The sequence below is a fragment of the Jaculus jaculus genome, chromosome 4, assembly GCF_020740685.1.
Source record: "Jaculus jaculus isolate mJacJac1 chromosome 4, mJacJac1.mat.Y.cur, whole genome shotgun sequence".
In the NCBI taxonomy this organism is placed as follows: Eukaryota; Metazoa; Chordata; class Mammalia; order Rodentia; family Dipodidae; genus Jaculus; species Jaculus jaculus.
Genome location: NC_059105.1, coordinates 119288273 through 119304114, shown reverse-complemented (window position 1 = coordinate 119304114; position 15842 = coordinate 119288273). Strand labels below are relative to the sequence as shown.

At 43.9% G+C, this 15842-nt stretch overlaps 1 protein-coding gene across 4 annotated transcripts in view; it reads left to right on the top strand.

Annotated features, from left to right (window-relative positions):
• Cracdl (CRACD like) overlaps positions 1–3805 on the top strand; it is a 161212-nt gene extending 157407 nt beyond the window's left edge. For all 4 annotated transcript variants that reach the window (XM_045147837.1, XM_045147839.1, XM_045147838.1 and 1 more), the window contains 3 exons: positions 808–995; positions 2004–2148; positions 2996–3805. In XM_045147837.1, coding sequence (XP_045003772.1) covers positions 808–995; positions 2004–2148; positions 2996–3135 — 473 coding nt within the window. In that variant the 3' untranslated portion in view covers positions 3136–3805. The remainder of the gene's footprint in view (positions 1–807; positions 996–2003; positions 2149–2995) is intronic.
• Positions 3806–15842: the final 12037 nt, after the last annotated feature.

The window sequence follows — 15842 nt, the reverse complement described above, 5'->3', positions numbered from 1 at the left end:
CAGAAAACCATTCACAGTTTGCTGCCCATACACACACGCATATAAAAAAATAAATAAATGAATGAATAAATATTTAAAAAATAAACTAGGAATGAAATTTTTCTTTCCCTTTGCATTTACTCTTATTTAATTGTTCTGGAGATGTTATTAATGGAATGAATGAGTTCAAATCCAGAATGAAATTCCCATCTGTCTCCAATATGCAAATGTAGTGAGGCAGCCACCCCGACCAGCACACATGGATGGGTGAGACACAGAGAAGAGAGTGCTGGTCACTAAAGAAATATTGGAAGGAGGAATAGAAAGGACCCTTTTAAGAAAACACAAAACGAGCGAGTGAGCAAGAGAGAGAGGTTGTGGAGACTGGAGAGCAAGCAATGAAAATACAGCCTGTTAAACATGCAGCTACGGAGCACTTTCCCATGCTAGGCAATGACAGGTCTTTGGATAAGGAACAAACATGAGATGGCATTAGAAATGGTGTCACTCTTCACAAAGGGAAGGCTATGCTTACCTTTATTAGAACAATAGTTTAGCTACGACAGTGAGCACATCAGGACTCAGGGAAATCAGATCCCAAATGAAAAGATTTTATTAGCGAAATCTTACCTATGAACATATTTTTTATCTCCTGAAAATGATCCCCCTGGGGGAAATGAGCTTTAAAATGCATTTGAGGGCAGTTGTATTTAATTTCTTGTGGCTCAAACCAAAGCAGTACAGTGTTCCTCCTGTGTGGGGGACACATGGAGGTAAGACTGAAGAGGGGAGGGATGATCTTGGCTAACCTTGTGCCTTTACCCCTAGAAAAGGGTCTGCCTCCTGCTGCAGCAGGTTCTGGTGCTGATGGGAAGCCCACCCCATCCTGGATCACCACTGCTCGACAGAAACAACGAGAGGTCCCAGACCAGCCGCCCAACCAGGAAGACAAGCCTGTGTCACGGATCCTGAAGACAGAAACAGGAAAGCCCGCCAAGGCACCTGAGAGAGTCCAGGTGCTGAGAGTAAACACTTCCTGACTGTGGGTTTGGAAGGGAACAGCAGCAGGCTGGGGCTGAGGCGAGAGGTCTGTACCTATGATGACTTAACTAATATGTTTGAGGATCAGTAAAGCAAATTCGATGATATGTTAGATGTCAGCATCCAAAGCAGCTAGCCTGCTTGCTGTGCCTGTGCAGGGATGTTAGGAAAGCAAGCAGAGGAGTCTGTGAGTTACTGCTGGCCTCCTAGGCAACGCAGCTCAGCATCTGGAAAATGGAAGGAGATTAAAAGAACTCCTCAGCTTAGACCCAGTGACAGTCAGCAGCTCCACCTCTGCTCATTGTGCAGTGATGAATGGGCCTAGATTCTGCTACCTCGATGGCAGTCTGCCCATCTGGGGCTCTACACTCACAACTTGGGGTTTCATTTTACACTCAACTGCAAACAGCTTTCACTAACCTAAACAGCTATGCCTAGGAGCAAGGGAAGATTCACAGTTCTTCAATTCACCAGTAGCCCCTGTGATACCTCCATAGCATGTCAGCTGTGTGGGTAAGGGAGTCTGCACCGGTGGTAAACCTGCTTCTAACCCTAAACTTACTGGTACCCAGAGCTGAGATGTATGTGCTGCAGTACAGACCTAGGGAGTTTTAAAAATAAAGGTTACCAATTTCAGTACGTGTCAGCATATCACGGGTCACAGAAGCCACAAAACTATTTCTAAACCAAATTCACTTTGACTTTCATATGGAATCTCTGCCATCCACCATTTTGCACCCAGGCTGCATTGTAGGGACAGGGACAAAGCCACCATGAGCATGTGGGCACATGAGGCAGGTGCTAATCTATGCTCTGGTGTTTTGACTTTGGACTTAACAAGCTAGCACATAGAAACCTCTCCAGGAAGTGGCAGCAGCACGATTCATCTTGAGAAAAATACCTCTGGCTCATTCATTTTGGGTGTATTTGCCATTCTGTGTCCATATAGCTAGACAGTGTGTGTCTTTCTTGTGTCCCCATAGGAGCCCATGAAGCAGGCTGACTTTGTCCGCAGCAAGTCTTTCCTGATGACCCCTGCTAAGCCTGCTGTGAGCCAGAGGCAGGGGGCAAAACTCAGCCTCAAGGAGGGGCTGCAGAGAGGAATCTCACTGTCCCATCAGAACCTAGGTATGAGATCAGCAGGTATTGCCAAATACTGTGGAGTCGTGGTGCAGTTGGATTTGTTTTGTCATGTTGCTTTTCCTACACAGCTTTTATGTTTACATACCACAATATGCACTTCAGTAGGTGTGTCTTTACAGAGGTTATATATCTGCAAAGCTGTGTAACCTTGATAACAACCCAACTATAAAACTTTTCCCTCATCAAAAGAAACATCATGCACAGTTGCCACATGCCATCCCCTCTAGCTCTAGGTAAACACGAATCTACTTTCTGTCTCAGTAGTTTGGAGCTGGAATCATAAAATATGTGTCCTCTTGTAGCCACCTTCTTTGAACATACTGTTTCTGAGATCACCTCTGGTTGTATGAATCATTAATCTTTTTATAGTGCTAGGGATTGAACCCAGGGCCTCATATATGATAAGCTCATGCTCTGCCACTGAACTGCACCCTCAGCCCCAGTATTTCCTGAATTTTATTTATTTTTCAGTGTAGTTGAAAGAAGAAGTTGACTCACAAGAAACTACTTTCTTACTCGTTTTTCAAGTGGACAGTTGTGGAGCTGCTATTTCCATGTGCCCACCCCACCTCTGCAGGTCCTGCAGTTTCACCCTGAACATTGCTCACCTCACTGCAGTACTGGAACTCTTTAAGCCTGCTATTAAGCTTTTTGTTTTTTTTAATTGTACAAATTCCATACTCTATACCTAAGTCTTCTTTACACATTTACATATTAATGAATTTTATGTTCTGAAACACAGTTAGGGCCTTCACACAAACTTAAAGAAATGTAAGAAGCTTATGTGAAAATCCACACTCCTGTCTCATGTTTCCTTTCTCCTTTCCAGCAGCTCAGGCTGCGGTGATGACCGAGAAGGAGTTGCATCAGCTGAAGAGAGCCAGTTATGCCAGTACAGATCAGCCATCCTGGATGGAACTTGCCAGAAAGAAATCTCAAGCTTGGAGTGATATGCCCCAAATCATAAAATAGATTGGCAGCATGCTGACAAAGAATGTCCACTGTGTTGATGGGCCACTTAGTTTAAAACTGCCAATAAATCATGGCAAACAGACTGTGAAACATAAGATTGATTTATCGTGCAGTTGTGATGAGCAGCAGGCAGAGGAAGGAACCGGGCAAAAAAAATTTAAAAAAAAAAAAAAGAAAAAAAGGAACAAACAGAGCCGACAGCCTGGGCAAGAGAGGCCGAGCAAGAACGCTGAAAACGTCCAGGAACGGTTCGTGCCGCCGAGGTATGAATGTGAGCCTTTGACAGTGCCGTGGCTAAGGGCCTCAACCCAGGGCCGCAAGCGGAGATGAGAAGGCGGGCGCGGGAATGCCTGGGTGGAAGCCGCGGGCGCTGACCGGAAGCCGGGAGCCGGGGGTGTGCCGCTCAGCCTGGCCAGTCTCCTGCGCAGCCCTTTCCTCTCGTGTTTACACTAGGCATGACATTTATGGTAAAACAGGGACGCCGTTTCCAAGAGCAGCTATTAAAACAATCGGATTTCCTGAAGATAGCCTCTGAGGAGAGGAAGGAACGTAGTAGGGTTGTCAATTCATAGACTGTTTCCAAAAATAGTTTTTAAACTTTTCCACTAGGCATCTGTGTCCTGAACCACTGCACAATGCATTGCCTGTTTAATAAAAGGTTTCAAACATGCCTCTGTTATGGGTGCAAATGTTTTTTTTAGTCAAGAAACATCCTCCAGCACTGAATCAAAGGCCACAGATTGAGTTTCCTTTCATAACTCATTGAAAATCCCAGATGGGTTGGGTTGGGAATTTGACTCTTAGGGTTTTGGTACCCCCTCAAACAAAAACTTTGGTGTTTATTTTTGGAAGAAGATAATGTAGATTTTTTTTCTTCTTGATCTATGTGGTATAGTAAAAATATATAAAATTTCTTAAAAGTTATCTTTTCAGCATCTGATTCATCTAACCTGCACATATATATTGACAATTAGGTTACTGGTACATTGCCCAGGAATATAGAATGTGGAGAAATCAGGCAGAGGCAGATATTTGGAATTGAGAATTGCTGTACAATGTCTCTATTTATTTATTTATTTGAGAGAGGAAAAGAGGCAGAGAGAGAGAGAGAGAGAGAGAGAGAGAGAGAGAGAGAGAGAGAGAGAGAATGGGTGCACCAGGGGCTCTAGCCACTGCAAACAAACTCCAAACGCATGGACCACCTTGTGCATTTGGCTTACGTGGGTCCTGGGGAATTGAACCAAGGTCCTTTGGCTCTGCAGGCAAACACTTTAACCACTAAGCTATCCCTCTAGCCCATGTCTCTATTTTTTTTAAAAAAAATGTTGTTTATTTTTATTTATTTGAGAGCGGCAGAGAGAAAAAGAGTGAGAGAGAGAGAGAGAGAGAGAGAGAGAGAGAGAGAATGGGCACACCAGGGCCTCCAGCCACTGCAAACGAACTGCAGATGTGTGTGCCCCCTTGTGCATCTGGCTAACGTGGGTCCTGGGGAATAGAGCCTTGAGCCTCTAACCGGGGTCCTTAGGCTTTGCAGGTGAGCGCTTAACCGCTAAGCCATCTCTCCAGCCCTCTTATTTATTTGTTTATTTTTTAAAAATTTTTTTGTTCATTTTTATTTATTTATTTGAGAGTGACAGAGAGAGAAAGAGGCAGATAGAGAGAGAGAGAGAATGGGCGCGCCAGGGCCTCCAGCCACTGCAGACGAACTCCAGACGCGTGCGCCCCCTTGTGCATCTGGCTAACGTGGGTCCTGGAGAATCGAGCCTCGAACCGGGGTCCTTAGGCTTCACGGGCAAGCGTTTAACGGCTAAGCCACCTCTCCAGCCCTCTCTTATTTATTTTTTAATTCCAATTTGTTCCTTTGAACACACAAGTCTCCATGGGAATTTGTTCAGCTCAAATCAGAATCAGTATGATGTCATAATATATTGTACTTTTATTTTATGTGTTCTAAGGGGCTGTCACTTTGATTGTACTTTTATCTTCATAAAAATTATTTTTCGGGCCAGACATGGTGGTGCATGCCTTTAATCCCAGCACTCTAGAAGCAGAGGTAAGAGGATCGCCATGAGTTTGAGGCCACCCAGAGACTACATAGTGAATTCAAGGTCAGCCTGAGCTAGAGTAAGACACTACCTCAAAAAAAAATTATTATTTTTCTAGCTGTTAGTATTACACAGTTTTATTGAGTCTACCTTTATCGAAAAAAAAAATTCTGTGACAGTTCTTTTCCCTAGCCAAATTGATTTATTCATTACATTCTCTTAAAGAACATCAAGCCTAAATTCCATGATGAATATACTCTACACAAGAACTCCAGCCATCTGGCTTTGCCCCAACACTTAGGTACGAATAGTTTTAACTAGAAAAACATCAAATTGGCTATGATTACACCAAACCATCATTCTCCAATTACTAGAGTATTTCATATAAACCATTTTGAGGCAGTAAATTTCACCTACAATCAAAGAGATTTGTGATTCAGTTTTATTCAAATAGATGTCGATATTTTCTATGTTTCAGGATGTGGTTTGGTTTTATATGGTACCTGGTGAGCTAGAGGGATGCAGATTTTCTTGTTTTTTTTTTGAGGTAGGGTCTCACTCTAACCCAGCTCTGTAGTTCCAGGCTGGCCTTGAATTTCCAGTGATCCTCCTACCTCTGCTTCCTGAGTGCTGAGATTAAAGGCATGTACCACCATGCTCAGCTAAGGGTATAGTCTTTCTCTTCTCCAGGCTGACCTGAAATTCACTATGTAGTCTCAGGCTATCTTTGAACTCACAGCAATCCTTCTCCCTCAGCCGTCTGAATGCTGGAATTAAAGGTGTGCTAAGGATGCAGATTTTTAAGACAGTAGGACATTCACCAAGTAAAAGAAAGTTCTATAGTTGCTTGGAGATTAGGACCAGGCCTAACAGTCAAAATTTGGGGGTGATCAAGAAGTGGCGGCAGACATGGTAAAAGCTTTCAAGTAATCATCAGCCTTGATTTCCCTAAGAAGAAAGATAAGCAATTACTCTACTCAGAGTGTACCATATGTTTGATTTAGAGTTTTCTCCACACTCCTTTGGGGTAAGTACTTATCTCCTCTTTGCAGATGAGGAAACCAAGGCACACTGAGGTTACCCAAGATCCTGTTGCAGAAGTGTCTCCAAGGTTCACATTTTTAAACCATGCCCTGGAGTGACATCCCCATTAAAATACATACATACATATATATATATATATATATATATATATTTTTTTTTTTTTTTTTTTTTTTTTTTGAGAGATGGCTTAGCAGTTAAGCGCTTGCCTGTGTAACCTAAGGACCTTGGTTCAAGGCTCGATTCCCCAGGACCCATGTTAGCCAGATGCACAAGGGGGTGCATGCATCTGGAGTTCGTTAGCAGTGGCTGGAAGCCCTGGCGTGCCAATTTTCTCTCTCTCTCTCTGCCTCTTTGTCTGTCTGTCGCTCTCAAATAAATAAATTAAAATGAACAAAAATAATTGTGTATAGGGATGGATCTATATTTGACATAGGAAAGTCCTGAGCTTGATCCTGAGGGTTCCTTTGCCTTGGGAAAAGCATGTACCTATGTTGCACCTTGGTGGCCACCATTCTTCATTCCCTTTGGCAGGACTGGAGAAAAGGTGAGAGATGAGGTTTGGGGTTGTTTTTGGTTGTAGTTTTGTGATTTTTTTTTAATTGTGAGCACCCACCTGAGCCATGTGGTGTTTTCAGCTTGGGGGGGGCTAGGCCCACCCCTACCCCATGGACACACAGTTTGCTCTCATGATTCACCCATTTGATTTGGGAAAAAAAAACATAATGAATAGACATTAAATATGAAAAAGTCAGCCAGGTAAAGCTGGTGTGGTGGTGCCCACTTTAATCCCAGCAATTGAGAGGCTGAGATAGGAGAATCACCATGATTTTAAGGCCATCTTGGGTCTACACTGAGTCCCAGGTCACCCTGGACTAGACTGGGACCTGCCTCACATACCAAAAATTATTAAAGACAATGATGTGCCTAAGCCAGAAGTACTTGGTTGTGACAGAAAGGCCACTTGAGGTCAGGGTATTAGGAAAAGGGTTGCTGAGGAAGTGACCTGGGACAATCCTGATGGCCTGGTCTAGGGTAATGATGTAATATACAGTCTACAGATGGATCTGATAAAGCATGAGAGGGAAGAGGTAGAAACTAATAGTGGCACATAGATTTTTGGCTGGATCCAAAATTTACAGAATTGGGGTATGAGTGTGAAATTCATAGAAAGGAAAACATAGGGCTTCCATTAAACATCTAAATGGAAATACCTCTCAGAGAGACAAGTTATAGAATTTGGTGTGTACACGTGTATATGCTTGTTTTTATGTGTGTGTGCATGTGCATGGAAGCCAGAGATCAATGTTGGGTGTCTTCCTCTATCACTTTTTTAAAACTTATAAATTTTATTTTATGTTTGGTTTATCAAAGTAGAATCTTGCTCAGGCTGACCAAGAATTCACTATGTTGTCTCAGGGTGGCTTCAAACTTATGGCAATCTTCTCACTTCTGCCTTTCAAGTGCTAAGATTAAAGGTGTATGCCACCACCCTGGCTTTTAAAACTTTTTGTTTGTTTGTTTTTTGTTTTTCGAGGTAGGGTTTCACTCTAGTCCAGGCTGACCAAGAATTCACCATGCAGTCTCAGGGTGGCCTTGAACTCATGGTGATCCTCCTACCTCTGCCTCCTGAGTGCTGGGATTAAAGGCATGTATCACCATGCCCGGCATTAATTTTTTTAATATTTTTTATTTATATTTATTTATTTGAGAGCGACAGAGAGAGAAAGAGAGAGAGAATGGGTGTGCCAGGGCCTCCAGCCACTGCAAACGAACTCCAGATGCATGCACCCCCTTGTACATCTGGCTGACATGGATCTTGGGGAATCGAGCGAAGAACCAGGGTCCTGGGCTGGAGAGATGGCTTAGCGGTTAAGCGCTTGCCTGTGAAGCCTAAGGACCCCAGTTCAAGGCTTGATTCCCCAGGACCCATGTTAGCCAGATGCACAAGGGGGCGCACGAGTTCGTTTGCAGTGGCTGGAGGCCCTAGTATGCCCATTCTCTCTCTTTCTGCCTCTTTCTCTCTCTGTCTGTTGCCCTCAAATAAATAAACAAAAATGAACAAAATATTAAAAAAAAAAAAAAAGAACCAGGGTCCTTAGGCTTCACAGGCAAGCACTTAACCACTAAGCCATCTCTCCAGCCTGACTCCCAGTATTAATTTTTTTGACAACTTCCATGCTTGTACACAATGCACCCTGATCATAATCCTCTCCCACCACCCTCCTTTGTCTCCCCTCCTCTGTCCTCCTCCACTGAACTTCATCTTCTTTTCAACTAGTCCCTCTCCTATTTTGATCATCTTTTTTTCCCTCATATTATAAAGGTCTTATGTAGGGAGCATCAGCCACTGTGAGGCCATGAAGGCAATGACCACTTTGTGCCTAGAAGACAATGTTCCAAAGCATCTCTCCATCCTTTGGTTCTTATATTCTTTCTGCCACCTCTTCTGCAATGTTCCTGGAGCATTGGAGGGTGCTGTCACTCACTTTTAGAGACAAGTTTCTTACTGAAACTAAACCTCACCAACTAGGCTAGACTAGCTAGCTGGTGAGCTTTAGGGATCTTCTCTACTTCCTCAGTGCTGGGATTACAGGAATACACCGCTGCACCTGGATTTTACATGGGTACTGGGAGCCTGAACTCAGGTCCTCATGCATGCATGGCAAGCACTTTATACTATGACCCATCTCCCAAGCCTTAGGAGTCCTTGCTCTTTATATAAAACAGGACTTTAGGGTCTGTAAGAGGAAGGAGGAGGTGCCAGGACTGATCCTAGGGCCCTCCAGCTCTAGAGGTCTAGAGAAAGCAGATCTATCTGAAGGTCTGTGGAAAAAGAGAAAAGGCAGACAAGAGCCAGGCAAGAGAAGAATGTTACAAAAGGGAGTAAGCATCTGCCTAGGTTGGAATCTGATGGTGCAATTAGACAGGTGAGAACAACAGTAAACATTGGCCCTGGCACACTGAAGTCAAAAGCCCTTTCTAGGGACTATTGGGGACAGATGCATGGGTAAAGTTGATCAAAGCCAGCCACTCTGTTTCTGTGTCAGATAAAACTTCAAAAACATTATGTGAATGAGAGCAGAAGAAATGAGAGGATTATGTGGCAAACACAACACAAGAGAAATAAGATTATAAACCTGTGGGAGAAGAGACTTTGGACCTGTAGGAGAGAGGAGAGAATTTGCACCTGCAAGAGAGGGGAGAGAATTTGGACCTGTAAGAAAGAGGAGAGAATTGCTAAGCTGCTTTTTCAGAGAAGCACACCTCACCCTCTGGGGATTCAGAATCCACCTGTGGACTGAAACGGGAGCTCCATGTTTTGATCCAGGTGATAAGGGCTAACCCATTGTAATGACAGTTTGGTCATCCACTTCCCTGCTTGCCCTAGGCTGACCTATTTTCTTCACCTTGATGCTGAGTGAGAATTGTATAGGGTGTTATTTGGGTGCACATAGCAATGACAGCCCACAACACTTTCACTGCATATATTGTCTGTACTCCAGGTGTCTCACCTTAAAGAATTAGGTACAAATCCAGTTAGATGTCAACAGATATTATGCTTAGGAAAACCCAAAGCTCTCACCATGATTTCTGGCCTTTCCATTCCCACAATACCCTTTTCACTAGAACTCTTGCATTCTTGGTTATTGTTTCTGTCTTCCCCTAGAAGGTGGACCCTGTAGCAATGCACACCTGACATTCTTTGAGTTGGTGGAACCTATGAAATACTTGGGAATGGGGCACATCCCAGGGAACATAGCCCTTTCCAGCTTCCTGGTTCTATCACTCCAGTTGCCCCAGCAGAACAAATTTCCCTTGGTTGTTTTAAGCATGTCAATCCTATTTTCCATCCATGTAACTTACCAGAACCTCTTCCAAACAAATGGAGCCGTGTCACTGAAGGGGGTTCTGATAAATGGAACCTTCTCCACTTCATTCAAGCCTATCCCTTGATTGATGCTTAGAACCACCAGCAACAAGATCTGGGTCTCCCAGCACATTCCTGTGCTCTGAGTTATCACACTTCTCATGACACCACTTGCAGAGGTAAATGTCAACAGCCCTGAGATTTTCTCCCTTCCTGCTCCATCTAGCTTCCAGTAAACTGAGTACTGTGAACACTGCCTCTAGCTCTGCCAGCTGCCCCTTAAGCATAACCAGAATTTCCCATGCATGCTGGAGAGAGGATGTGTGCCTGTTTCATACATGAGAAGTCACTAAGGAGAAGAAAATGCATGCAGCAAATATACAGGCTCCTGATATCTTTTGTTTGTATGTTTGGTTGGTAGTTGGTTTTTCAAGGTAGGGTCTCGCTCTAGCCCAGGCTGACCTGGAATTCACTATGTAGTTTCAGGGTGGCCTTGAACTCATGGTGATCCTCCTACCTCTGTCTCCCAAGTGCTGGGATTAAAGGCATGTGCCACCATGCCCAGCCTCCTGATATCTTAAGAATCATGCCATCAGTGACATGGGCATGAGATTTGCATCAGTCTTAAATGGAAAACTGAGGAAGAAAAAATTGAAAGATAGCTTGTTTTATATGTTAAATTTTGCCCACCAATTCTTCAACAATCCTCTCCTAGAATGTGAAACATAATTCCCTTTTCCTTGAGTGTGGGTCTGTCTGAGCACTCATTTCCTTCAGTAGTATCCCCCATCCACACTGCTATGATGTAAGCCCACAGTGAATGCCTGAAACCTCAGCCAGGACCACAGCCTAGGCATACATGTATGATACACTTTGACCTTTCACCTTTGACCTTTAATGGAAGCACTTTATAGCTTCTCCTTGGCATATTTGAAATCTCCAGCATTGCTACTCTGGCACTTTGGGGACTTCATCAAGTAAAATAAGGGCTACTTGCTTCACAAGCACAGCTGTATCCCCATAATCAATTTGGTATCCAGAAGTTATTAAGCAAACAACAAGACTGTAGTGAAAAATATGGGCCTACCTGTCAAATGGATTAATATTCCAGGCAATATGGAGAAGGGTGGTGTGGGATGATGTAAGACTTCTTACTCTGCTTAAAGTAGTATACAATTTAAATCTCTAGAATTTTCCATTTGCTACTTTTGGACTAAAGTTCACTTCAGGTAGCTGAAACTATGAAAACTGAAACTGTAAGGGTAAATACAGTATAAGTAGTAAGAAAGTAGCAGAAGTGACAACGGGTGACAGCCGAAGGTAGGTAGTGCTGCTTTGACCTCACAACTGTTGGAGTGTTTATCGTGAGGGAAGTCAGGCACCATAACTTGAGGATACTCAAAGAGCCTGTGGAGAAGTCTGTGTGAGAAGAGCCCATGTGGCTCATTTATAAGGCTGGGAAGCTGCTGCTGGTGTCTGAGGTCCCCCATTGACCACTAGCACTTGACAGTCATATAAATAGCCTTTGTTGTGATTGCTTCCTCTAGCCCCACCTATCAGGTGACAGTAACACTGCTGCACCACCATGAAAGAACCCAGGCCAGTAAGTCCTGACCCACTGAAACTGGAAGGAATAAATGTTTTTTATTGTTATTTTAAGCCACTATGCTTGTGGGTAATATTATTTTTATAAGCCACAGGTAAGTAATACAGAAGATTTTCATGTTCTTGCTTTGGGTATGTTGTAATTTGGATCTTGAACGTCTCCTAAAGGACCATGTGTTGAAGGTTTGGTCACCAGCCTGTGGTGCCATTGGGAGGTAATGGAACCTACTGAAAGGAAATTGGGTCATTGGGGGCATGCAGTGAAGGGCACATTGGAATCCCATCCTCTTCCTATCTCAATCTACTTCCCAGTGGCCATGAAATGAGGTGCTTATCCACCATGTGATCCCACCATGACACACTGTGCCATCCAGGCCAAAAACAACAGGGTCAAGTGACCATAACTGAAAGCTCTGAAGCTGGGAGTAAAATAAGCCTCCTTTTCAGGCAATTACTTCAGGGATTTTGCCTCAGTGACAGGAAGATAATTCTTTGCTCTTACAAGTAGGGAATGAGTAGTGTCCCATCCTGGAGCTACTTGCAGACATGTGGTGGCTGAAGCATTTCACACACAGCTCTTTAAGAACATTTTTTTATTCATTTTTAATTTATTTATTTGAGATTGACAGAGAGAGAAAGAGGCAGAGAGAGAGAGAGAGAGAGAGAGAGAGAATGGGCATGCCAGGGCTTCCAGACACTGCAAACGAACTCCAGACACATGCGCCCCCTTGTGCACCTGGCTAATGTGGGTCCTGGGGAATCAAGCCTCAAACCGGGGTCCTCAGGCTTCACAGGCAAGCGCTTAACTCCTAAGCCATCTCTCCAGCCCTCACACACAGCTCTTAATGCTTATGTTAGCAAGAAGTAAGCAGAAATTCATCCAAATAAGTTTTTAGGTGGAAAATCATTGTTCAGTACACTTTGGCAGCTTCTTACAACTAGAAGGAAATCGTACAGACCCAGCCAGGTTAAGATGGAGTTCCTGGCTTCCTCTCTACAGATGTACCTGATGGGGACAGGGATACAGAAGGACTTCCTAACCCCACCCTTGAGCCATCTACCTGGTTCTATTTATGTCTTGCGTGGAGAGAAATATGTGTGTATTCCTTAGTAGCAGAAAATAACCCCTGGTGAGCAGGCCCTTTAGAACCAGAGAACAGAAATCATGGAAGCTGAATGCATGGTTCTGGGTAGTGCTCAGGTGTCTGGGAGATGGCTGACATCTGGTTCATGTTTATCACCCAGCTTCATTCTTGCCTTTCCCCTTAGGGAAGTGTCCTCATGAACATAGGAATAATGGAGAGAGATGTCTGTGGTGCCCAGCAGGATATTAAAAACAACAGGCTGGTTATTGGGGTGTGCCGTGGAAGGTTGTTTGTTAACCTCTCTTGGGAGTACCCTGAAGTGCTTGCAGGGAGGCCAGAGGCCTTGGAGACTAAGTTGTCCTCCCTGATGAGCACCTAGCTCCGCAGTTGCTCTTACATTTGCCCCTCCCCACAAAAAAACTGCTTTCAGCTTGCTATCCAGTGACGAACAAGTTGTCCCTGAACGATTCCCCATGGGGACGAGAATTCTGGGTATGAGACCTAGGAAAATGCAAAATTGCTATTGAGACAACAAAACTAGAAGCAAATCACCAGGGAGTCCTTTAGACAAAACAAACTCAATCTTCTAGAAGCAGAGGCCATCACATTCAGATTCTCCTTCTTCCAGGGAGAGAGAGACTATCCGATCATTTCCAAGATTGCCCCTCCAACAAGCTAGATATCATCTCACCCAAGGATCAGGTGCTTGCCACATGCTCTGCACAGGCTCCCAGAGGCCAGACAGGAGGCAGGAGTTTGGATGCCCCAGCCGATGCTGAATATAGGGTGGCCTCCAGGGTCCATGGCCTCTAGTTGCACTGTCCTCCTGGGGCACTGCCCTCCCCCACCTCCTCAGGACTAAAATACTTCAAGCACATGAGGAATTTGTAAAGGATGTAGGGTTGTGCACTGAATTCAAAGTGGCCAAGTTGGGAATCATTTTAAAAAATATTTTATTTATTTATTTGAGAGGGAGAGAGAGAGAGAAAGAGAAAATGAATGGGTGCCCCAGAGCCTCCTGTCACTGCAAATGAACTCCAGATGCATGCACCCCCTTGTGCATCTGGCTTACATGGGTCCTGGAGAATCGAACCAGGATTTGGCTTTGCAGGCAGCTAAGCCATCTCTACAGCCTGGGAATCATTTTTTTTCTGGAAATAGGCAGAACCAAACATGTCCCTGGCCACCCAGGAACCCTGAATGGGACAGGGTCCTAGCAGCTCCTGTCTGTACAGGTGGCATCCACTGGACACCTCTGGGCTGGCCATAACAGGTGCCCAGGGCTTTCTTTTCATTATGATCTCTTCCAGCGGGGTGCTGGGCTTCTAAGCTGTCAGACTGAATTAGTTTTGCCCTTCCTTCAAGATTTATATGTTGAAGTCCTAACTCTCAGTAGCTCAGTATGTGACCATATTTGGAAATAAAGCCATTAAAGAGGTAATTGAGATAAATTAGGTCATTAAGGTGGGATCTGATCCAGTATGCCTGGGGTCCTATGACAAGATGGAGACATGACACACATAGGGAGAAGACAGCCATCTATAAGCCAAAAAGGCCTCCGAAAATTATTGTTATCAGTGCTTTGATTCTGCATCTAGTCTCTAGAATCTATAATAATCTATATATGGATTAATTTTCTCTTCATTCTAGAGACTATTTACTTGAGAGAGAGGAGGAGGTAGGTAGATAGAGAGAGCACACCAGGGCCTCTATCCACTGCAGATGAATTCTATATGCATGTGCCACCTTGTGCATCTGGCTTACGTGGGTCCTGGGGAATTGAATCTGGATCCTAGGCAAGCACCTTAACCACTAAGCCATCTCTCCAGACCAATCTCCACGTTTTAAAAACATATGTGTGCAGGGTGTGGTGGTACACGCCTTTAGTCCCAGCACTCGGAAGGCAGAGGTAATAGGATCTCTGTGAGTTCAAAGCCAGCCTGAGAATTCCAGGTAGGTGTGGGCTAGAGGGAGACCCTACCTCAAAAAAAACAAAAAAGAATTTTTTTTGAAAAATAAAAATTAGAAATTATGTGTGTGTGTGTGCATATACCTGTGGAAGACTGAGGACAACCTTAGAGTGCTTATCATCTCCTTCTGTCATATGTAAACAGACATTTGGCTTGGAGGTCATTGAAGGACAGACCCCATCTCTTGTTTCCCTGGTAACAATAGAAAGGAAAACATCCCATTGCCCCTCCATGCTACGTAAAATGCCATGTAAAAGCCCCTTCCTCCTGACCAGAGGAGCAAAGTCCTCTAGTTCTGGGTGAGCCTGCCGTCACTCACCTGGTCTCCAAGATCTCTCAAACATGTGTAGATATTCCAAAATCTGAAAAAACTGCAAGCTCAAAGCACTCCTGCTCCCAAGCATCTCAGATCAGGGATGTTCAATACTACATCTTTGTGCACTTTGTTTTCTGGTGCAGGGGTTGATCCTGAGCGAATTTCACCCTGGAATCATTCCACCCCGCTGCTGACTACAGTCTACATATGTCTTTCCTTTTCGCACAGATTTATCATAGACAGCAGATGGTTGAGGTGTCATGTTTTATTCAGACTTAGCCCTTTAATTGAGGTGTTTGTACCATTCACATTTTACATGAGTACTGATATGGTTGGATTAAAATTCAGCAGCCCACTAGCTATTTTCTCATTGATCCATTGCTTCATTGTTGTTCTTTTTGTGTCTTACAGCCTCCTCTGATTTTAAGTGGGTATGTAGTATTTCACCATGTTGCTCAAACTGGCCTTGAATTCTTGGGCTCAAGCAATCCTCCTGTCTCAGTCTCCCAAATAGCTGGAACTACAGGCATGTCCCACTGCACCCAAATTAAATGAGTACTTTTTATGATTCTATTTTGTATCTTTTGTTATTTATATATCTTTAAAATTTTGGGGGGAAAATTGAGGTGATAATCTACTTGGGACCCCTCCTGTTTTACAGGAGCTCTGCCCTCTCTTAATCTCTATAATACTCTATAATAAAAATCTGCCTAAACCTCAAAAACTAAAGTATTTTGGCAATTGCTAAAATACACTAATTTTTTTGTTTGTTTT